Source organism: Peromyscus californicus, unplaced genomic scaffold (assembly GCF_007827085.1).
Source record: "Peromyscus californicus insignis strain IS unplaced genomic scaffold, ASM782708v3 Scaffold_10__1_contigs__length_136768540, whole genome shotgun sequence".
Taxonomy (NCBI): domain Eukaryota; kingdom Metazoa; phylum Chordata; class Mammalia; order Rodentia; family Cricetidae; genus Peromyscus; species Peromyscus californicus.
In genome coordinates, this window is record NW_026294391.1 from 134509603 (window position 1) to 134532037 (window position 22435).

A 22435-nucleotide genomic window follows, 5' to 3' on the forward strand; every position below is an offset into this window, starting at 1 on the left:
GCTTCTTCATTTCCAGGTTTTTATTTGTCTGCTATAATTCTGATATTATGTACATATATATATATACTTTTGTTTTTTGTAGAGGGATCATCAACAGACCAAGCAAAGGCATACAGGGAGGCCACAGCTGCTGGGCAGGAGCACAGCAGTGCTGGGAGAACCAATCTTTGCTTTTTTTCCCCCCTTTTTTGTCTGCTTTTATTTTTCCTGGAGTGGGATCATCAAAGCTAACTGCTATAAAACAGAGAAACCACCTAGAGACTCAGACATCTGCCTACACACTAGCGGCATATGGGGAAAGGGCAAGGGCACAAACTTTCAAAGTCATGGTGTATTTACATTCCCAACATTGGGGACAGGGGAAGGGGCTGAGAACAAGAACTGGGGGCAGGCAGGGCTGCGAAGGGGTCCTGGGGTATGATGGTGGCAGGAAGGAAGAAGCCCAGCCAGTTCCAGTAGGAAGAGGTGTGCCTATCTCTGGCAGTGACAGAGGCCACTTTGATGTTGTCTGGTGGGTACTGAAGGCAATGTGAGTGTGTGTGTGTGTATGTGTGTGTGTGTGTGTGTGTGTGTGTGTGTGTGTGTGTGTGTGTGTGTGTCTGTGTCCTGAAAGGTGGAACAGCAATGGGAGGAGGGTGTAAACCCAGTGTGCTAAGGTGGGGGAGGGACTCTGCACTTTCCAGATGGCCTCTTCTACGCAGGTGGCCAGTTACTCAGGTCCCCATCCTGATTGGAGCAAAAATGGCAAAGAAAAGGGAGCAGATGGTGGAGACAGAGTTCTGTCCCCAGTCAGGCTAGCCAAGGAGTGGCTGGAGAAAGAAGAGGTGCCAATCTAGTCCTGAGGAGACCCCACCATGCCTGTTCCCAGTCAGAGAGTGAGAAGGACAGCATCTCAGAGATGCTTCAGAGGACACACTTTTGTCCTCTCCCCCAAACTGTGGCCTCTCTGCCTAAATGGGTCGGCAAGGCAGCACCTGAAGATCCCTGATATGGGAGTGAACTGCCCCAAGCTGGGGCAAAGCAGTGTATGCCCAGGAAAGGGTGCAGCTGGGTTTTGGCAATAAAGAGGGTAGTGAGTGATAAGGAGACTCGAAGCCACAGTTCCTCTCCTCTGTTCCAGTCAAGTCTTCCATGGGCTGTAGAAAGAGGAAGGGGCCTCGATCCCAAGGTCAGCAGGTCAGTGGCATGGTACATTGGCCAGGTATCTTGGCCCCTGGGCTCTCCTGCACCTCTGGCCCCGGGCCCAGCTTGGCCTGCCTCACCTGGCTGGACCTCACTATTCTAGGGATACTGCAGGGTTGATAGGAGAGGTGGCCCCAGAGCTGTCATTGCCTCCTGCTGCCTCCTTCTCTTTCTTGCCACTGTACTGGCCAATGAAGGAACCATCCTCATTGAACTGGACATCCACACTGCCCCCATAATCAGCCAGGCTGTCATCACTGCCTAGGGGTTTGATGTCTCCATTGAGAGATGGCTGGCTACTGCCAAAGGCCTTCTCTTCATTGTCACTGCAGGGATAGAGGGTGGGGTGTAAGCAGATGTGTTGCAGGGCTCTGACAGGAGACCCCAGCACCCTGTAGGTTCTTGCCCTCTTTTATTTGCCTGACCCTGCAGGAAATTCTGAGACTCATCTTGACACACTTCTGGGAAATCAGACTGTATGCATGATGCCACAGGGCTTGTGCCTACTCCTGGGGCTTCTCTTGAGGTTAAAGGCAGCCAGGAGGGTGACAGGCAGCCCAACAAGTAGGATCTTAGCATGAGAATAGCTAGGCATATTGGCTTCTCCCCAAAAGGGTAAAAATGGGGGTCCCTCCCAGTCCCTGGGCTCTAACTGGACATTCCCACTGTCCCACCTTACCTCTCCAGGGACCTGAAGTCACCCCGAAGCACAGAAAAGAGAGAGAGGAGTTGGGTAAGAAGCAAAGGTCAAGCAGAGCTGGGCCAACCCCTGCTCCTTCCCCTGCTCACCTGTACTCGCCAAAGGTCTCGTCTTTCATGGGCCGTGCCTCAGAATCCACCTGAGTGTCCTCCTTGTCTTTCACTACAGACATAACAGTAGTCAACTTCTCCTGCCCACACTCCCAGTTTCTGGGTCCCTTTGTGCTGAGAGCCCCCAGCACTGTCTTGACAGCACTTAGAAGCCTTCAGAGTGACCTACCCAACCCATGTGGGTCCAGCTGCCACTGGCATAGGCCTCTATGGCCCCAGCCTGGGAAGAAGGCAGCCTTGGCCTCTGGCCTGAACCCCACCTCTATGACTATGCTTGTCCTGCCATTCCCAAGCTTGGGCCCTTGGGGCAAGGTGGTTTTTCCTCTACCCTCAGCTGTAGCACCCTACCCAAGGCTGTACATTTTCCAGAGTTACCTGAGTACTTGCCGCCCTTGCTGCGCTTGATGAAGCAGAAGATGAGCAGGATGAGGAGCAAGAGAATGATAGCACTGACAAAAGCGATGAACCAGCCCTCAGAGGCGAAGCTACCTGTAGTAGAAACTCGCACGGGGCCTGAAGGCACAGTGTGGGAAGGAGACAAAGCCCAGACCCTGGAATGAGCTATGCTGCCAAGGGCATACTACATTCCTAAGCCTGAGCAGCAGCCTCTGAGTTAGGGCCTGGTACTCAAGACTCACTTGAAGCTATAGGGGGCCCTCTGGGGCCAGAAGGTGCCACAGTAGCAGATCAGAAGGAGACAGGGAAGAGAACCCTCTGTAGATGGTGTAGGGAAAGGCATGCTGGCCAAAGCACACCCAGATTTGGGGGAGGCAAGAGCTGTGCAATGGGTCATGGCTGCTAAGGGCTGCATGCAACAAACCCAGCAGTGGTGCCCAAGGCTTCTTGGCATTAGATGGGCCCCAGTGCCTCACCAGTGCCATTAGTCTTCACAGCCAGATGGTGCAGGACCACCTTTTCTTTCATCAGGTGGATCTCATACTTGGTGTCAGGCTGTAGATCCCACTGTGTGTAGGAGCTCTGATTGTAGCTTACATACTGAGGCTGAGGTTGGCGATCAGGGCTCACTTTTCCTTCTGCAAAGATCAGATACAGTGGCAGGGGGACTTAGTTGGAAGATTGGGGACACCTTGAGGTCAGGAACAGAGCCTTGGCTCCCTGCCCCAGGGATAGCTCTCTACACTCACCTGGCAAGGCTTTGAACCAGATGTGGAACCTGAAATTGCACTGGCCCTCCCGAGGGACCCAGGAGACCACACTGTAGTTTTCACCTGCTGTAGCTGAGATGTTGCCAAAATCTGGCTTGCCTGGAGAATGTAGGAGCAGAGGGGGACCACAAGGCCCTTCAAAGTCCCACTCTCCTGAGCTTAGCCTCCCAGTCAACCTCCTCCCTGGATCAAGCACAGGGAAACCCTCAAGACTAACATCCCTCAAACCCTTGTTCCAGCTCACCAAACAGTGCCATGGTGCCTCCTTCACGCACAATGGCCTCACCAGGGCCCTGCTGGGTGGTGGCCTGAAGCTGGAAGCGGTACTGCAGATCGGGGCTGAGGTTGGTGAGATTATGAGTCCGGAGCTCTGGGTCCGAAAGGTTGAAGAACAACTGCTCCTTGCTTTCCCCATCCACTGTGGAAAGAAGCAAGGGGCTGTCTTACCAGCTCAAGAGCCTTTCTGAGTCTCTTAGCCTCCACACCAGGTACAGTGCACGTACAGGGGTGATAAGAGAGCAGGTAGCCAGTGAGCACTCCATTGTGGCTGAGTGGTGGCTGCCAGTGCAGAAGCAGGCTAGTGTCCGACTGGCACTCCAGGTGTAATGCCTCAGGGTGGCCGGGCACTGTGGAAACACAGAAGGGTAGCAGGTTCTCACCTGAGTCCAAGGAGAAGGGGCAGGGGATGTAGGTATAGGGTGAGGTGTCAGACTCACCTCCCTCTGGGGTGCTGAAGGTCCATTCACTTGCAGGTCCCAAGCCCCGCCCGTTAAAGGCCTGCACCTCCACGTGATAAGAGCTGTAAGGACGCAAGCCACTGAGGATGGCACTGGTGGTGTTGGCAGGTACCACCATGTGGTTTTTGTGGACATGCCTCTTGCTGTGCTTTCTTTGACTGCCTTTCCACCAGTATGTTACCTGTACAGATGGCCAACAGACCTCATAAGGACAGAAGTCATCCAACAGAACCTCCAACACATGATCCTCACCACTCTTGTCCTAGACCCTTTTCCCCCATCCCAAGAACTTTCAGGAGAACTGTTCACAGATGACAGACTCCCCACCCTCAATCCTATCATATCCCTCTTTAGCTTTCCCCATATCCTGAGTCCTTACATTATATCCCCTGAGGTGGCCCTTAACCTGGGCCAAGTCCACAGGCCTCCACCTGACCAGTACAGTGCTTGAGTTGAAGATTGTGATGTCTTCCAGCTCAGGGCTCACCTGGGGGTCTGAAAACAGCCAGTTATTTGGAGAGACACAGGCCCTCACCTGAGCCAGCAGGCCAGACACCTTCTCACAGGAAAGTAGGCTGCATGCTACACAAGGGACTATTCAGTGAGGAATGGAGCTCTTCAAGAAGAAAGCAGTAACTTACACAGAGAAATCACACAAAAAGACCTAAGTGGGAGCTCAAAATTACTGTTTAGTGATGCTCCAGACTCAAGGAAACCCACAAGGCATGGGAACTTGCTCTGGTAACTAGCTCTTAGCTGACATGCTGGGACTGAAGTGAGTTGGATTCTTTTATATTTTGGAATATTTGCATATACATAATGAGATGTTGTGAGGGTAGGTTCTAAGTCTAAATCCACAAGGTTTCTCTCTGTAGTTAGGGCTGTCCTGGAACTTACTATGTATCCCAGAGCATCATCTAATTCCTGCCTCAGCTTCTGAAATTCTGGGGTGACACTTTTAACTTTATGCACACACACACACACACACACACACACACACACACACACACACACACACTTGAGACAGTCTCCTGGAGCCCAGGCTGGCCTCAAATTCTATATGTAGCTAAGGATTATAGGTGTGCACCTCTATGCTTGCTTTATATGGTGTTGGGGATCCAATCCAGCCTTCATGTACGCTAGGCAAGCACTTTACCAAATGAACTGCATCCCAGCTGTATATATATACTACACTATTTTTAGCAAGCCTGTGTTCTCACTGATCCAACACAAAAAGTCAAGTGTGGAATTTCCCACTTAGGGTGCCATATTTCAGCTCCAATCTCAGAGTTGGGATTTTCTGATGAGGGATGCTCAGCCTATACCAAATACTCCCTGGACCAGAGAGAGGAAGTGCTGTCAAAGACAATGCTGGTTCACTCAGCTGGAATAGTGGCTGCTATTTCTGCTAATGGCATAAATGCAGCAATTTGAGTTGTGCAGAATTTTATAACATTGCAATGGCTTTGGGAATGTATGCCCTTGCTGGTAGGAATTACACACTGAAGCACTGAGAGGTGGGGGCTGGCAATGGCAAGCGGGGAGTGAAATACACATGTGCACAGGCTGACATGCATGAGGATTCTGGCCACCAGAATGTGGGCCAGGCCCACTCTAGTACTCACAGTCTTCCCCCGAGTAGCCAATGGTGACCTGGGGCTCAGGGCCCTTGCCCTGGTTGTTCACTGCCTGGACTTTGATCTCATAAGGCACAAAGGTGGAAGTGTTGGACACCACCAGGAAGGGGTCGCTCACAGTTTGTTCCTTCCAGGTCTCCTGCTTGCCCTGTGGGCGCCACTGCACACGGTACTGAATCTGGGGAGCATTCCAATCCATCCACCAGAGGGGCTGGAGAAGGCCAGCAGAAAAGAAGTCCATTGGCCAAGAGCTCCCAACTTCTGTGCCTTGTCCTCCAGGCCAGATATTCCCCATGCATTGGCTTTCTCTTTAGCATAGTCAAGGGACAGCAAAGAGCTGGGTCCTAGGTTCATGTCCATAATGTAAATCAGGGTAGGGACCCTCACCTTCCATGTGATAACCATATTGTTGGTCTCATTCCCTTCCCCTTTCACATCCACAGGGTTCTTCTCTGGGGCTGGAAAGTAATGTGTTAAACTATCAGTGCTGCAGCAAGGACAAGGAACAAATGGTCCACTCTGGCCCCTGAAGCAATAACACAGCAGTCCCAAGAGTGCAGCACAACCCTCCCTGTTGCCCCCGAAACTCTGGAAGAAGAGGGCACGGACACAGCACCTCTCTAGGCCTTCCCCCACAGAACCTGGAGACCAGTGACTGGTACCCCTTCCAGGTCATCTGGTCATCCAGGAAGCATCCAGGGTGCTTCCTTGGCTTACCTGCTTCAGGTGTAACCACAGTCTCAGAGACAGGGCTGGGTTCCCCGGGGCCATATTTGTTGATGGCAGTGACCCGAAAGGTGTAGTGGACATAGGGGGACAGCTTGAGGGTGGTAGAGGTTTGATTTCCTGGCACTTTGCCCAGACTGTACCATTTCTCAGGAGCCATTTCTTTGTCCTCAAATTCAATGTCATACTCTGCCAAGAAACAAATCCACAGTGGGGTAATGAGCATATAATGTAGCTTAGTGAGGAGGGGAATAGGGAGGTAGGTGCTGTAAAGGAACACAAACCCCCTGGAAAACAAGCATATGCCTCAGTGAGGCAGGACATCCTGTGGCTATGGTTCTGAAAGAGAGGAGGGTCCCAGGAAGAGGGAGAGTTGTCAGGGACAGTTCAGGGGATACCACACTCAGGTCTCTTACTCTCAATGGGAGAGTTGTGGTCTTCAGCGGGGCTCCAAGATAAGTGCACCTGGCTCTGCTTCAGCAGGTGACGGTCAGATAGCTCCAGGCGAGGCACTGGCCCAGGGCTCCCTGAGGGCCATAGAAGGTGGATTTTCATGGAGGGTGGATTCTCTGGCCTTCTCAAGAACCATCCACATGCCCCCACCCCCAACTCAGAACGTCCAGCAACAGGAGCCTGGCTATGGTAGGCCAGAAGGTAGGTACCCTTTGAACCTAACACTGTATTAGGACTTACCCACCACTAAGAGCTGTGCCTTGCTCTCTACCTCGTCCAGTTCAGTGCTGACCACACAGCTATAGTTTCCCTGGTCACTGTAGTCCAGGCTCTGGATGACCAGTTGCCCATCTTCTATGAAATACCTGCAGAGGGGGCACACATGCCCCTTGGTTAGTGGCAAATACACCACTTTTCCTGTCATTCCTGACCCTTTTCCTGTCCCACCATCTCCCACCATGTTCTCCGTCTGAGCAGGAGTGCCTCCTGCCTGGACAAGGCCAGGATCTCCGACTCCTAGTTTTTCTCATTCTGCTCCCTTCTACCTAGCCCAGTTTGGGGCTGGGGCCCTCACTTGTCACTGTCCCCATGTTCCTGGAGGTCTCTCCCATCTCCACGCCAAGTGATGCTGGCCTGCAAAGAGGGGTCAAAGGAGGCCTGACACGTGAACATCACCCTTGCTCCTTTCTTCTCAATTGCACTCCTGGGCCTCTGTGTGATCTGGGTTGCTTCTGAAGGGAACAAAAGTGAGGGGAGGTCACTTTGATGTTCTCCACAGACTTTGTTTTGACCTTACCTCTCAGGAGGTCTAACAGTCATGTGTGGGCATCATCTAACCTTTAACCTGAAGGTTAGCTAAAATGGTCACATTGTTCTGGTCATTGGCAGCCTGGCAGAAATAGCGTCCAGTGTCATTGGTCTGGAGGTCTCTGATACCCAGGGTTCCATTGGCATAGGGGAAAAACCGTTCGTCCTGAAGCACTGTGGTTCCTTCCTCATCCAGCCTAGAATAAGCAGAGGGCCTGTCTTGAACTAACCAGCCTGGCCTCCATGCCCTCCTGGGATCCTTAGATGAGAAGATAGCTTAGAAGCTTCTATAGGATGGGTACTCACCATTGGACACTGGGAACAGGAGCTCCAAAGGCCTTGCACAGCAAGTAAGCAGTGCTGCCCTCAACTGCCATGTATGTCTGATTGTCTTTTGTTAGGATCCTGGCTGGCAGCTCTAGGAGAAGAATAGTCTCAGGAGACAGGGTAGGTCTAGAGGTCCCAAGTATGGGAGAAGCCAGTGACTCCCCAGATGACACACACAGACCCTTGGGAGCCATGCTCATTGGCTTCCCCATTCCAGGGTATCCCTCTCAGCCTTGGGTACATGGTCTCTTTATCCTTGCATGCACTCCAGCCACTAGGATTCTATCAATTATTGGAGACTCAGAGAAGTCAGTGTCTTGTCCAAAGCATCCCTAATCAGCCCACAATCTCTCTGAGTCTCTGTGACAGAAGTCATCAGACTATCCTGGGTTACATCTTGTCCAGGGTACATCTCTGCTCAGTCATGATGACAAGACCCTGTCCATACTACAACTCCCACTCCCAACTATTGTGAGGATGGAGGAGAAATGGGGCAAAGGCCTTATCAAGGAGCAAGGCAGCCCCAAGAAGCGATGGCCCCATCAGTTGCTAGCTGAGTAGTTTTGGTGGACTGAAGGGACAGACTGGGAGCTATGAGACAAAGATAGGCAGGTGGGTGGGAGGGAAGAAGGGACAGAGGGAGGAAAGGCAGGCAGAAGATAGGCTACACAGCCTGCTGGCACTGCACTCACGGACAACATAGATGTAGGCATTGGCTAGCAGGAGCCCGTGCTGGTTGCGGGCCTCACACTGGGTCACCATTGTGTCACTTGGTTGCACGTTACTCAGGATCAGAGACCCCTGCTCAATCCGGTACTTCTGGTCCTTGTTCACCTCTATATGCAACAGGCAGGGCCCACAGGCCCAGGTCAGAACATTGAGCTGTGCTGAGACCCCTTGTCACCCTCCTCTTCCTCCCCTTGATGTTTTCCTGTACTCCCCACACACCCGACCACTGCTGAGACCCTGCTTACTCTCCATAGACATTCCGTTGATACTCCAGGTGACCTCTGGCTGGGGCCTGCCCTGGACTTGGCAGTCTAGGCGGGCAGTCTCTCCTGGCCCATACAAATGGCTCTGGGGCTTCTGCAGCCAGTATGGGGCAGCTGAGTGAAAGGAGAGAGCCGCCTGAGCCTGAAGCCTGCTCTGGCTCTAAGTGCAGGCTCTGCCCTCTCCTGTGACAGTAGACATTGCAGGCCATCTGAAAGCCATGCTGGGGAGCCTGTGGTGGCTGGGAAAGGGTGTACCAGGCCCGTACCTTCCACAGTGACATAGTAGGCATGCCGTGCACTGCCCAGTGAGTTCTCAGCAAGGCAGGTATACTCGCCATCATCCTCCTCACCCACATTGAGTAGCTGTAGGGTCTTGTTGTGGTTTTGGTAGATAACACGATGTGTTGGCATAGGGTCACTAGGGTGCAGCCACTTGATGGTGGGTGTAGGGCTGCCCAGGGTCACAATGCCAAAGGAGAAAAGAAGGGAAAGACAACCAAGCCACTCAGTCCTGAGGCCTAAGTCTGCTGGGGCCACCCAGCCCCAGCCCTCCACCCTAGAAGCCCACACTCACAATCCCTCAGCAATGCACTCCAGGATCAATGGTTGCCCCTGCAAGGCTACTAGGTGGCTGCTGGAGTTTGTGGGGAACAGCAGGCGTGGCTTCCGGTCAATCATGCTGTTGGCTAACAGGAGAAAGGGAATGAGTCACCAGACTTGGAGAACTCGGACATCTCAGTGGGCCCCTAGGCCTTCGTTTGCTCCTATGTTAAAAAGAATGGCTGCAATATGGCTCAGTGGTAAAAAGTTTGCCTAATGTTCAAGAGGCCCTAGGTTCCAGAAAAAAAAAAAGGATTCCCAATGGGTGTGGTGGCCATACCTGTAATATCAACATCATTCATGAATTTGAGGCAGAGGAATCATGAGTTGAAGGCCAGCTTGGGCTATAGAGTGAAACTATTTTTTTAAGTGTGTCTTACCAGCATATGGTAACACATGACTGCAATCCCAGCACCTGGGAAGCAGAAGCAGGCAGATTTCCATGAGGCCATTCTGATCGACATAGCAAGTTCCAGGCCAGCATGTCCATCCCTGCCTTCACCACCTAGGAAGGGGGTCTCAGTGCATAAAGTTGAGAGCCATGCTGCCTTTGATGATATTTGGGGTTGTGTGACCCTTTTCTTGGGGGCCAGGCTGGAAGTCAAGAAAAGAGTGGGATAGGGTTGTCAAAGCTTCTGGGACTCACTGGGCTTGACTCGGAGATCAATAGGTTCCTTCTGAATAATGGTCCGGGTCCCAGGGAAGTGGGCATTGCAGATGTAGTCTGAGTGATTGTCTGAGGTAAGCACATTGGCAAAATACAGGTCTCCGTTCTGGCCCATGGACACCCGCTCATCTTGTTTGATGTGCAAAATCTCTGCAGAAGAAGGGACAAGGACATAAGAGGTGAGAATCTGTCAGAGAAGACTCCCCAGCCCCCAGCCCCCATGTCCCAGGCAACAGCTCCTTCTGGCACGCACTGCTGTTCATCCAGTAGATCCTAAGTGGGGCTGCACTGGGTGGAGGGTTGCAAGGCAGAACTACTGACTCCCCTTCCTCTACTTCCACAGGTTTTACAGTCTCCTTCGGCCACTTGGGGGCACCTAGAAAGGACATAGGCTGGCACTCTCATCCTTGTCAAAACAGTTGAAGACAGGAATAAGGAGGAGGGAGAACTGTCTTGGTGATTCACAGGGTGTGAAAGGGCCAGATGGAAGTTCACATAAAGGGAAGTAAAAATTCTGGATGCCTCTGAGGCTCACAGTGGAGATAGGAACCCCACGACAAAGAGATGGTGAGCAGGAGGCCAAGTGGCAAAGAATGGTTAATCCACAATTCTCAGCTCTCTCACCCATCTTGAGAAAGGACAAGAATGGTAGGGGAGGCTGAGGTGCAGCAGTGGGGGAGGGGAGCTGTGAAGGGATGCGGGAGTCACAGACCCTTCCATCATCTTGACACGGGAAACCATGGCAACGGTTCCCAAGGTAACTGAAGGGGCAGGGAAGAGAGAGGAAAGTGCTCAGGAGGCAGAAAGCTCAGAGAGGATGGAATGTAGAGAGAAAACCCCAGGGAAAGGGCGACACAGATAAAGACAAAGCCCTAGAGCAGGAATCAGGAACGAGACGGATGGAGAAGCGAGTTAGAGATGCAGTGGAAGAGAAGGAGTGGATGGCAGCAGAGACCAAAGTGGGAAAGCTAAGAAGTGGAAGGGGAACCTAGGCAGAAACAACAGCCACAAATGCCAAGCCAAGGAGTGACTCAGACAGAGACAGGTGGGCAGACAGAAGGTCAAACTAGACCCTGAGGCTAAGCCACACACTCATTCAACTAGTCCACAGCCCCCAGTCACCAGCATCAATCACAAGGTAGGCACTGAGAAAGACTGAGAGAAGGGAGGGGCAGTGAGGTGACCAAAAGTTCAGTAGAAAAAGAGAGAGTGAGAAGATGGAGTAGACTACTAGAGAAAAGAGGAAGGGGCAATAGGAACAGCTGGGGTGGGGTGAGGGCTATCAGGGTAACAGGAACTTCAATCACCACACAACCAGCTGAGATGACAGTGGTTGCCTGCTAGGCCCCCACCCAACCCCCAGGATCTAATGGCCCTTCTCTCAGGTACCCCAAGCCCTCCCTGACCCTGCAGTGCCTCGCACCCTCAGCCACGAGCTGGATCTCATGGGACATGGCAGTTCCTAGCTTATTGCTGGCATAGCAGCGATAGATGCCCTGAAACCTCTGGGCAAAGCTGTTGTTTCCTTCGATGGTGAATGAGCCAGAATAGGGTGCCTCATGCACCACCACACCCAGTTCTTCCTTGGGTTTGAAGTGGATGCCATCTTTCGTCCAGCGGAACCTGTGGGCAGAGCATGGATGAGAAGTCCTGGCACCCAAAACATGCTGCAATAGGATAGGGCTGAAGGTTCATGAAGCCAGGGAACCCCAGGGGGGTGGGGCCAGAGTGGGCAGGGACTCAGGGTTACAATTCAAATCTGAGGCTTCTAGACTTGGAAGTTAGGGAGGCCTGTGGGCTAGAGGCTGATGTCAGCAGTCAGCAACAGAGGCTCAGAGGGTGAGGGCCACTTACTCCACTTGGGGTCTGCCTCTGGCCTCACATTTGAGGCTTATGTCATCTGTTGGGAAGACAACCAGGCGCTGTGGAGACTGTTCTGTGATGACAGGTGGCTCCATCACTGGAAACAAAATAAGAAAAATGGGGAAATTTATGTCTGGTTGGTCTATGGCCTCAATCCGTCTCATTCTGAGGATAGTAGGTCCCTTAAAAACCCCATGGCCAGTGAGGATATGGGGATAAGAAGAAGCTAAGAGACACAAGGAGTCAGAAATACACACATGAGGGACAGAGAAAAGATAGCAACAGAAGTTAGAGAAACGGCGAAAGAAGAGACTGAGAGACAGACAGACAGACACAAAGACAGACACAAAGACAGAAAGAGAGAGACAGAGAGAATAATCTATGACCATGTCACCTCAAATGCTCTCGGAAGCTAAGTAGGCCTGGTTAGTGCTTAGATGAGGAGACAGAAAGAACAAAAAGTTAAGAGAGGCAGAGAGAGAGAGAGAGAGAGAGAGAGAGAGAGAGAGAGAGAGAGAGAGAGAGAGAGAGAAAGCAAGCAAGCAAGCATACAAGCAACTAAGGACAACTCCAGTCCATCTGTAGTGGTGCAAATAATTAATCCCAGTACTCAGGAGGAAGAAGCAGGCAGATCTCTGAGTTTGAGCCCAGTCTGGTCTACAGAGAGAATTCCAGGACAGCCAGGGCTACACAGAGGAACCCTGTCTTTAACCTTCCCAACACACACACACACACACACACACACACACACACACACACACACACACACACACACAAAACAAAAACCCAGCAATTCCTAGTGGGAAGACATGGCACCAGAGAGACAGCAATAAACAAATAAACAGAAGCAGTGTGAGAATGGCACAAATTCCAGCAAAAGCAGAGACAGAGCAAAGATGCTAAGCTCAGGTGAGAGAAGCCAAGAGGAGCCTCTGGATTGAGTTAAGGGGCAAGAGATCTGAGCTACAAAAAGCCCCCAACCACACCCACTTACAGCACTAAAAGAAAGCTAAGTGTCCTCCAATATGCAGAACAGAGATGTGCTGGCTCAGCCCAAGGCCCCTCCTCCTCCCTGTTTGTGGCCTTTAAGCATATGCTCCCATTCCTCCAACTTACCATGGTGTCCTTTATCTGAGAATCCAGACAGCAAGGGAGAGAAGGGAGAGAAATGCTGAGAGCAGTCCCAATAGGGCCTGATGGCAGGAGGAGAAGCAAGCTGGAGCAGACTCCCATGGAGAAGAGAAGTGGAAGAGTTACATGGTTGTTGGTGGTAATAAGAGGGCACATGCTGGACTGAGCAATGGCAGGTCAAACTCAGGGGGCACTGGACAGAATCTCTGGATGGCACAATGTCTAAGAAGAAAGAGTCCACCAGATAGAGCCCCAGTATTTGTAGGTCCAGAAATATAGAACTTTTGCTTTTAGTAAAGAGTGCTCAGGCAGTGGTGGCACACGCCTTTAATCCCAGCACTCCAGCACTCAGGAGGCCAGCCTGGTCTACAAAGTGAGTTCCAGGCCAGCCAGGACTGTTATACAAACAAACCCTATCTCAAAAAACCCACCCACCCACTCACCAACCAACCAACCAAACAAACAAACAAACAAGAGAGTGATATTTTAATCTCTGTCAAGGTTGGGTAAGTCCCACACAACTAACCTCTTCTCCCAAGATGCCTTGGAAGGTTTGGAGGCAGACAGCCTGGAAACTAGCACCCTCCCCTACTCCAGCCCACTTCCCTCCTAATCCAATTAGTGCAGCTCAGTATTTTCAATTAGGAAGGCCCAGCCTTCAGAACATGGCACCCCTCCTTCTCAAGCCCTCCCCAAAGGCCCTGCCAGCATCTGAGTCTCCATAGCCCGCAGGACCTGTGCCAACCCTCTTTCTCTCCTTCCTTCCTCCCAGGAGGCCACCAAGCTCGCTGGAGCAGAGGAACTTCCCCAACCCCAGGATTCAACCAAGCACAAGAGGGATGGAGGGAGGGGAGAGGAGGGAACAGGAACACTGGGTTGTCTCTGAAAGCTTTGTCTCTACAAAAGACTTCAGCTTCAGTATAAAGCTACCAGAAGAGAAAAAGGATCTCCCTAGGAACACCACAGAGGTCTATGAGCTGGGGAGGAGCCATTTTGAGAGCAAGAGAATGGCAGCAGTGACAGGATGAGGGGAATCAACTAAGTGGAAGAAACAAGAAGAGAGACAAAGGGGCTGGAGAGGCTGGGGAAGGAGAGATGGAGGTCAGGTCTCAATAGGGAGGCAATATGGCTGCCTGCTGTGTTATATCAGAGTTAGTACCAAGGGCTGGTCATTGCCCAGGACAGCCCAGGACAGCTGCTGTGGTCTCTAGCCTAGTTATCTGTCCTCACTGCCTCCCTTTTTTTTCTAAATTCTCCCTGCCCCCACCACACAGAGATACACCCAGGCAAGAAGGACCAGCCTGTCTGGCAGCAGAGAAGGCTGATATCCAGCATAAGGCCTTGGCATTTCAGATTAGGAGGCAGACCTTGAAAAGCAAGTGAAAGGCAGAGAGGGAAGAAGGACCACTACATGTCTGTGAATGTGCAGAAGTTGGGGTCTGGCACATATATGGATGCCCTGGAATGTGCATGTCCAGTGTCTGCTGGTGTATGTATTAAGGCCTTAACAGAGCACACATGCAGACTTGTCTGGTGTGCTTACATCTCAATTCACAGTGCTGTGTATATAGCCCCCATGTCTGTGTACACGACTGTTCCTTTATGTCTGTGTAGATAACTGCTCCTTTAAGTGTAAATCTTCACCTGTGTGTGTTTTTGTTGACATGTCCCATTACATTCACATCTCTGTGCCTAGTTGGAACAAGTGTCTGGCTCATATTTCCAACTACACTTGTAAGTCCTTAAGCAACTCTGGTGGATAAGGAATGGGTGTAAGGACCTCTAAGTGAGTGTCTAAGGGAGTAGCCTCAATCTCTGTGCCACCAGTCTCTCTTCATTTCCTCCAAAGCTCACCTCTCTTGGCTCCTATCCCATTCTTGGCACAGTCTTCCCTACCCCTGCTCCGGAGCTTGTCTCTCTTTATGTCCAGACTCAGAGACAAAGATGACAAAGTGGACAGGGATTAAAGCCTGGCAACTCAATATGCATAAACACCGCCATATATGGTACTCTCTGAAATGTTCTTTCCTACAGGATGACAACTACTTAGAGCAGTGTGCCCACAACTCTTGCTAAAACTTTAGAGGAAATCCCATCACAGTAAAAATACTCCTCATATGCAAACATACTCTAGTCACCCATACACCCGTATACCTAGCCCACTACAATGAAACGTTATAGGCAAATACCTCCACATTTCCACAAACTTGACATCTAAATAAGTTAGAGTGACTCACAAACTTAAATAGGAAATTAAAATCATATCCAGCAACAGTCATCTAGTCAGTCAAAATTATACACGCACAAACGCACAACCCAACTCAAAAGCTTAGCCCCACTCTACAGTTACACTCCATAATAGCCACACACTTACCTGTGATGTCCCCCAAGCATCACAGACACACGTTCCAGCCCTTGCCCATTGCCTCCAAATAATTACACACCAAAAAGAATCCAGAAGGCAGTTGAGTTGGGACCTGTTGTTTTCAAGGTGTCTTTTCTTGTCTCAGTTAAGAGATAAGGTTACCCAGGGCTCAAGATGGGAAAGAGATGAGATCTTAGGACTACCTACCCACTCTCTTGGCTGCCGCATCCCTGGGGTGTGTTTGGAGAGAATGGAAGGAGAGAAAAGAGTAGGCTAGAAAGGGGTGTGCATGGTAGAGGACAGCAGGGTTAAAGTTATAGAAAGATCTTTTGCACTGTCTGCTGTCCGTGGTGCTAAAAGCATGCACATCCCTGTCCACGGTACTGACACGCCCCACGCTTTCTTCCTGGTCATTCTAAAGGAACTTGTGCTAAGAGTGAGGGATAAAAATGGGGAGAAAGTGAAGAGGCAGAAGATAAAGAAGGGCTCAGCACAGCAGTGGTAGGAGGTGCTGAAACTCCCTCCAGCTACTCACATTCGTCAGGAATCTGTATGAGCAGGCAGGGGCTGCAGAAGAGGAGAGGCCACACGTACCACAGCACCACAACCATCTTCCTGGTAGGACAATGACTCGGTGCGGCACAACTGGTCGGATTCCACTCACCCTCCCACTGGAGGGAAGGGGGCTAGTAGTTGGCTTACAGCGGTAGCTGCTGACAGTGGGGGTCACTGAGAGAAGGGAGGAGGGAAGGTGGGAGAGAGGAAGAGAGTGCATGGAACAGCCATTAGTGACTAACGTCTAGGCAAGGCCCAGATTTTGGCCCCATCCTCAGTCCTGCCCCCAGCTGGCAACCTTCCCCCATTTTTCCTCCTCTCCCCTCTTTACACAAGCAAGTCCACCTTGGAAGGAAAAATCTGTAAGAAACCACCTCGGTTGGGACTCCAGATTCCCTCTCATTCTTTCTCTTGGTCTGTGCTTTCCTGCCAGCTGCCTCTCCAGCACCAACTTGTTGCCCCAATTAACTCCCCTGTGGGTACCACAGCCATGTGTGTCTTAATATACTTGTGAACAGGTGTCCAAGGGCATGTGTGTGGATGCAGATCTGCATGTGGGGAGTATTTATGTGGCTATGCATGTGCATGCACAAGCATATGTTGTTGGTGTGTGTCTGGAGGAATCCATGTGTAGCTACTAGCTTTTTGTGTGTCTGAAAGTGCCTGTGGAGGATGAATCCCCATGACTCCTATCTAGCTCACACACATGTGTGTAAAGAACTTTGCTTGTAGTTTCATTGTTATCTTTCCAAGAGCTGACTGAGCTGGCCAGTGGTGGCACACACCTTTAATCCCAGCCCTCGGGAGGCAGAGGCAGTTGGATCTCTGTGAGTTCGAGGCCAGCCTGGGCTACCAAGTACGTTCCAGGACATCCAGGGTTACACAGAGAAACCCTGTCTCGAAAAACCAACCAACAAACCAAAACAAACAAAATAATAATAAAGTCAACTCCTCATGGTAAAAAATATTATAAAGGATGATGTGCATGTATTATCCTATTGATGTCATTTTATAGAAAACAAAACAAGAGCTGACTGACCCCTAAGAGCTATTTGCACCTACAAGCTGGAGACTTGGGGAACAGGATAGGAGAAGAGGAAATGGGCCCAAGATAGCTGTATTTCATAGAATAGACTCAAGAAAAAGAAGAGAGGATGAGGGATGAAGCCCGCTTTCAAGAACTTGGAGAAAGAGAAGAAACAACTACCTTGTTACTCATCAGCCCCCAGAGGGCAATAATGGGGACTATGGCCTCCCTACTGCTACATGCTCCAGGCCAGGGTCAAGGCAGGGTCATAGAAAGCTTTGGGACATTTCTAAGACAGTGTTTCTGACATCTCTCATGTCTGGTAGTCTCAGCATCAGGTTGTTTTTTTGTTTTGTTTTGTTTTATTTTTTGGTTGTTTTTGTTTTTGTTGTTGTTGGGTTTTTTTTTTTTTTTGAGTCTTCAGAGTTCAACTGCTAGATGCATCCACTTCAAGACAAAGTCATTCCAAGTGTGTTTCCCTAGATGCAGTGGGGCCCAGAGACTGGGAGTCCAAGACAAGGATCAGGAGAGGAAATAAACTTCCAAAAAAACAGGTCACTTTGACTGACATAATAAAAGGCATGAAAGAGGCAAGGGTGTTGAACAAATGAACATGCAGACAAAGGAAGAGCTGGTGTTGGATGACTGAGTTAGAGGCCCTGAACCCCAATCTGGATGCCCTCAATAAATCCATCTAATCAGGATCTTGTCAAAGTAGAGAGCCTCATCTAGAACACCCAAATGTAAAAAGCAAGCAAGTAAGTGGGGCTGATAAGATGGTTCTGTGAGTAAAGATGCTTGTCAGGTAAAGCCTGATAACATGATTTTGATCCCTAGAACCCATATAGTGGAAGGAGAGTATTGATTCCAACAAACTGTTCTCTGATTTTCAAGTAAGCATCATGGCATAAACACACATAAATTAATAAACATAAAAGAAAATTTAGAACACCCAGAAGATAGGTCAAGAGTTCTGGAATGCCATGTTAAGGCATCTGAACTACATCAGGACAGGCAGTAGTCACAAATCAATTTCACACAAGGGGGTGATCTGAGAGTAGCAGTCAGCTTGTAGCTTTGCCCTCCAAAGCTAGTGAGGATGGCAGAGCACCGGAGTGGGTTAACATGACTGTCGTGGAGGCCAAGGGAATGACTTAAATACTAGGAAGTGGAAAATGGATTATCAGTCCAAACCTGAAAGAGCTGAGCTGGGGCCCAGAATGGAAGAGAACAGTGGTTTTGTTTTACCAACACCTCCCCCAACAAAGCCAGTGCTAGCAGAGCTAGGCAGCCCCAGGAAGCCTTAGTGTTGACTTCAAGGCCTGTAGGAAGCAGTAGGAGACTCAGATCAGAGAGCAAGGGATCAAACAACAGCTTTGGGAGCTATAAGCCCTGGTCTGAGGGGTGTGTGTGTGTGTGTGTGTGTGTGTGTGTGTGTGCGTGTGTGTGTGTGTGTTGGTGGGGGGCTTGGGGACTGGAGCAAGGGAAGCTCAAAGAAGGATTGTCCTGTCTTGGAGGATGCTTTGATGCTCTGTATGTTGAACTGGTGATTTCTACCAAACCATTTCCTCATTTTTCTTCCAAACCTATAATCCCAGAATGGAGTTTGGTATACTTGCAAAATGAGAAGCAGGGGTGGGAATATTGTGTTACCCTTGCATGTGTCCCATCCTGGATTCATCTTAATAACCACACATTCAATTTATTTTCATGTCTCCTAGTATTTGTCATCTCTCTTGCCACTGTGCTGAGCACTCAGAGACAGGCAGGAAGGAGCCAGAAGATTGAGAAGCCCTTGACAGATGGGAGGGGGCTCTCCTGTCTCCCTTCCTACTACTGCCGGGTCTCTGATCTCTCACCATTCTTCAGGCAATTACAGAGAGAGCTAAGGTTGTTAGCTCAGCAGGCCCTGATCCCCCATCAGCACAATGGAGGGCAAAGGGAATGGTAAGTGTTCCACAGATGGAGCTAAGGCCCAGTCTTCCAAGGGTGACAGACAGAGTGAGAAACAGGCAGGAGGGAGCAGGAGAATCTGAGAAGCAAGGTTAGGGGGCTGGGAACAGATGACAAAGACAGCTGTTAGAAGATTAGATAGCCAAAAGATATAAGAAGATAGAGAAATATAGAAACAGAGACCTGGGCAGTGAGGACAGGAAAAAAAGAGGAAAAAGGAATACAAAGGGTATCAGACAGGTACAAAAATCACTGCTGAGAAATGGCAGAGAGAGGAGAGGGATAGGTGTGTGTACATGTGTGCAGGCCACTGCTGCCCCCCTCTGCAGCAGTCCCAGTCCCTGGCGGGTAGGGGGGCAGTCAAGGGCCAGGGAAGGAATGACAATAAGTCTGGGTCAGTGGAGGGGGGCTTCTCTGCTTAGGGGTCAAGCTGAGTGTAGGAGGAGGGCTGGGAGAGTAGAGATGCTGAGCACTGAGGCCAGAGAAACAACAAAGCACCACAGTGACAATGGTAAGCCCCTGCCCACTTGTGGCACTGGGGCAGGAGGACAGTTGTAAGACAAGATAAGTGGTCCACTGTTGGCTAATGCACATGTGCCAGAGAACAGGTGGAGGTTCCAACAGAGAGGAGGGATATGAGAGAGAGAAGCCCCCAGAGGAGCTCAGCAGATTCTTCCAAGATTGCCGCTGAGTGCACGCCAGTGCAGAATAGGCAGCCACCTGGCTGGGAAAGGTGCACACAAAATCATAGGCACAACAGTGTGTGTGTGTGTGTGTGTGTGTGTGTGTGTGTGTGTGTGTGTGTGTGTGTGTTTGTGTGTGTGTGTGTGTACCAATCATATATATCTATCACCATGTACACATACCACCATGTTGTGAAGTGTAAGACAAAGGTGAGTATGCTCCTAAGTGAAGCCAGCCCTGAATCATCCTATCCACCTTGTGACAAATCTCATGAGCAAGGAGGAGAAAGAATGTGGCAAGCATTGGGAGGGGCAAGCCCAAGAGGTGAGGGTCAAGACCACAGGTGTACAGGGCAGGGCCCAGTAACAGCTCCTGAGGAGCCTCACCTCTGCCCTCACCTTGGCCACTCTGTGCCCTGAGTCCCATGGGGAGTCCACTTGTCTACATCACACCAAGTCATTGTCATCAGTACTGTACTGCTGGCAAAGCCAGTTGCCAGGGAGGGACCTGTGAGGTCATGGAACCTGGCTGAAACCTGGGGGTCATTGCTTCAATCCTGAACACACACACACACACACACACACACACACACACACACACACACACACACACACACTCCAAGGATGCCTGCAAATGCACTTGAAATACATGCCTAACCACTCTTGGACTGTCATTGCCAGTCTTTCCCAAAGGAGAAGAAACAAGAGGGTCCTTCAAAGGTGGAGCAAATAATCTCCAAGCTTCCTACTCAGTTTCTAGAGGAATAGCAGCAGGCCAGAATGGGAGCAGTACTGGGGGCTCAGTGCTCTGGGTATTATGACAGAGTCAGAATGGGTGGCAAGTCCCTGTCCCTCAGTCCTGGGAGTAAGTAGGAGATTTTTTGGTACCTTGTCAATATGGACATGAGGGTATAGGTGTCACCTAAACCCTATGCACTATGCCCCTTTAAGTTCCCCCACCCCATAGGCTGTGGCTGTGGGTTTCTATGGTGATGGAGCCTGACAGCAAAGATGGGGGAAGCCTTGTTGTAGCCTTTGGGTTATTTAGATAATACATAAAGAGGGTTGCTTGAGGGAGCCTCCACAGATACCTAGAAGCCCAGAAGTCTTAGACTCTTCCCTATATCCTCCCTAAGGGGAGACTGGAGAGAGTACACCCCATCCAGCCTCAGCCTCCCTAATCCCAGTCCCCTCATCCTGCCTGAGGCTCCTGTCTCCAAGGTAACTAAGGTTCACCTGTTAAGACCATTCTCCTTAAATGATGGGAAGGGAGCAGATGGAGGTTAACCCTTTGTGAGGAAGGGAGGGAGGGTCATCATAATTGACTGGTCCCACCCTACATTCCCTCAACCATGATCTCTATCAGCTCCATTTTAAGTAAACTCATAACACTTACCACCTATCAGGGACTCTTCTAAGTACTTTTCTACAGACTCATTTCATCCTCATTAGCTCCATTTGACATGCAACAAAACAGACCCAGAGCTGAACTGTGTGCAGAACTGCCATAGGTACTCAGGAAGGGTGGAGTTTTAAACAGTGTAGAGGCCCCTGAAGATGTCAAAAGCTCTTCTAGCATCCTAATTTATTTCTGCTTGATTCCTAGAGAACCAGAGGCCTAGTCAAGGATGGCCTCCCAGACATTCTGTCTCATGGGGAAGGACCTATTTGCTAGACAAATGTAAGAGGTGGAGAGTGGAGTCTTGGGAGGGTAGACATGAGGAAGTGCCATGAAAGCAACAGTATGTCTTCATGGAGCAGGCCTGACTCCCAAACAACCTACCTGTCCCTCTACTTGGGTTCCCCTCATCCTGAAGCCCCATGGAACTCATATGACACCCTTCATCCAAGTACTCCATTTAAGAGAAGGCCAACTGCTTTTCTTGTTGGACTCAAGGGCAGGCTGGGTTTCCTTATCCTCTTCCTGATAGCCAGAATCTCAGCCTGCTTTTACCTGTCTTGCAACCAAAGGCTCACAAAGGTCCCTCTCTCCAGTCAGAGCTCAGAGATAGCAATGGCTCTGTTTCTGTACTAAGGGGTGATAGAGACCAAGATCCAGCCTTCCAGAGCCCTAAAGGCAGAACTATGAAGCAACAGAAGGTATCAAGGCTCTCCTGGCCCTGGGTTTCATGGGTCAGATAGGATGAGACACACTGAGGGGCTTCAGGGGCTAGGCCAGAGGAGACAATATGGATCCATTCCTTGGGTGAGGGGCCACCAAACAAGTGGCAATCCATGTGAGGTAGAGGAGGTTGTGAGTAAGTGTGAACAGAGCAACAGCTGACTTATCTCCAGTTCCAAAATGACTCCTGGAAATGGCTCAGACATTACCAGGCCCCAGCAGACCCTTGGGGCTTCTATTCCCAAAGGGTTAAAGGGCAGAAGAGGCACAAGAAGCCTGGGAGTGGACAATGGTGCTTCTGTGCTCCCTATAGCCTGAGCATTCCTAAGGCATGAACGAAGCCATCTGGGGAAGAGCCCAAGGGAATAGCCCCTTCCACTGAGACCAAAGCCTAGCCTGGTCAGAGGCTTTACCCCCAAACAAGGACCAGTGTTGCATCTGTCAGCCACCACCCCATCCCACCCTCCCAATGTAAGCCTTGTTAGGGACACTGAAGGGGCCCAGGTAGACACAGGAGGATGTGTATGTGTGCACACTATCTCTGAAGAACATACATACAAATAAACAAATGTGCACAGATAGCCAAATAGGAGCCCAGTGTAGGCAAACAAGAAATACACACATGTGACCAG

At 50.4% G+C, this 22435-nt stretch overlaps 1 protein-coding gene across 3 annotated transcripts in view; it reads right to left on the minus strand.

Moving 5' to 3' along the window:
* L1cam (L1 cell adhesion molecule) overlaps positions 1-22435 on the minus strand; it is a 26587-nt gene continuing 4152 nt past the window's right edge. The window contains exons 2-29 of one of the 3 annotated variants that reach the window (XM_052742115.1): positions 15999-16192; positions 13084-13098; positions 11959-12064; positions 11528-11727; positions 10358-10480; positions 10084-10254; positions 9412-9523; positions 9104-9288; positions 8820-8951; positions 8538-8681; positions 7825-7936; positions 7549-7715; positions 7286-7442; positions 6952-7076; positions 6675-6785; positions 6250-6447; positions 5920-5990; positions 5521-5743; positions 4275-4390; positions 3875-4076; positions 3662-3784; positions 3403-3576; positions 3138-3257; positions 2865-3026; positions 2368-2505; positions 1972-2044; positions 1862-1873; positions 1-1508 (exon numbers count right to left, since the gene is read on the minus strand). In XM_052742115.1, coding sequence (XP_052598075.1) covers positions 1277-1508; positions 1862-1873; positions 1972-2044; positions 2368-2505; positions 2865-3026; positions 3138-3257; positions 3403-3576; positions 3662-3784; positions 3875-4076; positions 4275-4390; positions 5521-5743; positions 5920-5990; positions 6250-6447; positions 6675-6785; positions 6952-7076; positions 7286-7442; positions 7549-7715; positions 7825-7936; positions 8538-8681; positions 8820-8951; positions 9104-9288; positions 9412-9523; positions 10084-10254; positions 10358-10480; positions 11528-11727; positions 11959-12064; positions 13084-13098; positions 15999-16074 — 3780 coding nt within the window. In that variant the 5' untranslated portion in view covers positions 16075-16192 and the 3' untranslated portion in view covers positions 1-1276. Of the gene's footprint in view, positions 1509-1861; positions 2045-2367; positions 2506-2864; positions 3027-3137; positions 3258-3402; positions 3577-3661; positions 3785-3874; positions 4077-4274; positions 4391-5520; positions 5744-5919; positions 5991-6249; positions 6448-6674; positions 6786-6951; positions 7077-7285; positions 7443-7548; positions 7716-7824; positions 7937-8537; positions 8682-8819; positions 8952-9103; positions 9289-9411; positions 9524-10083; positions 10255-10357; positions 10481-11527; positions 11728-11958; positions 12065-13083; positions 13099-15998; positions 16193-22435 lie in introns of all 3 variants that reach the window. The other 2 variants (XR_008219157.1, XR_008219156.1) reach the window with 2 other exon arrangements.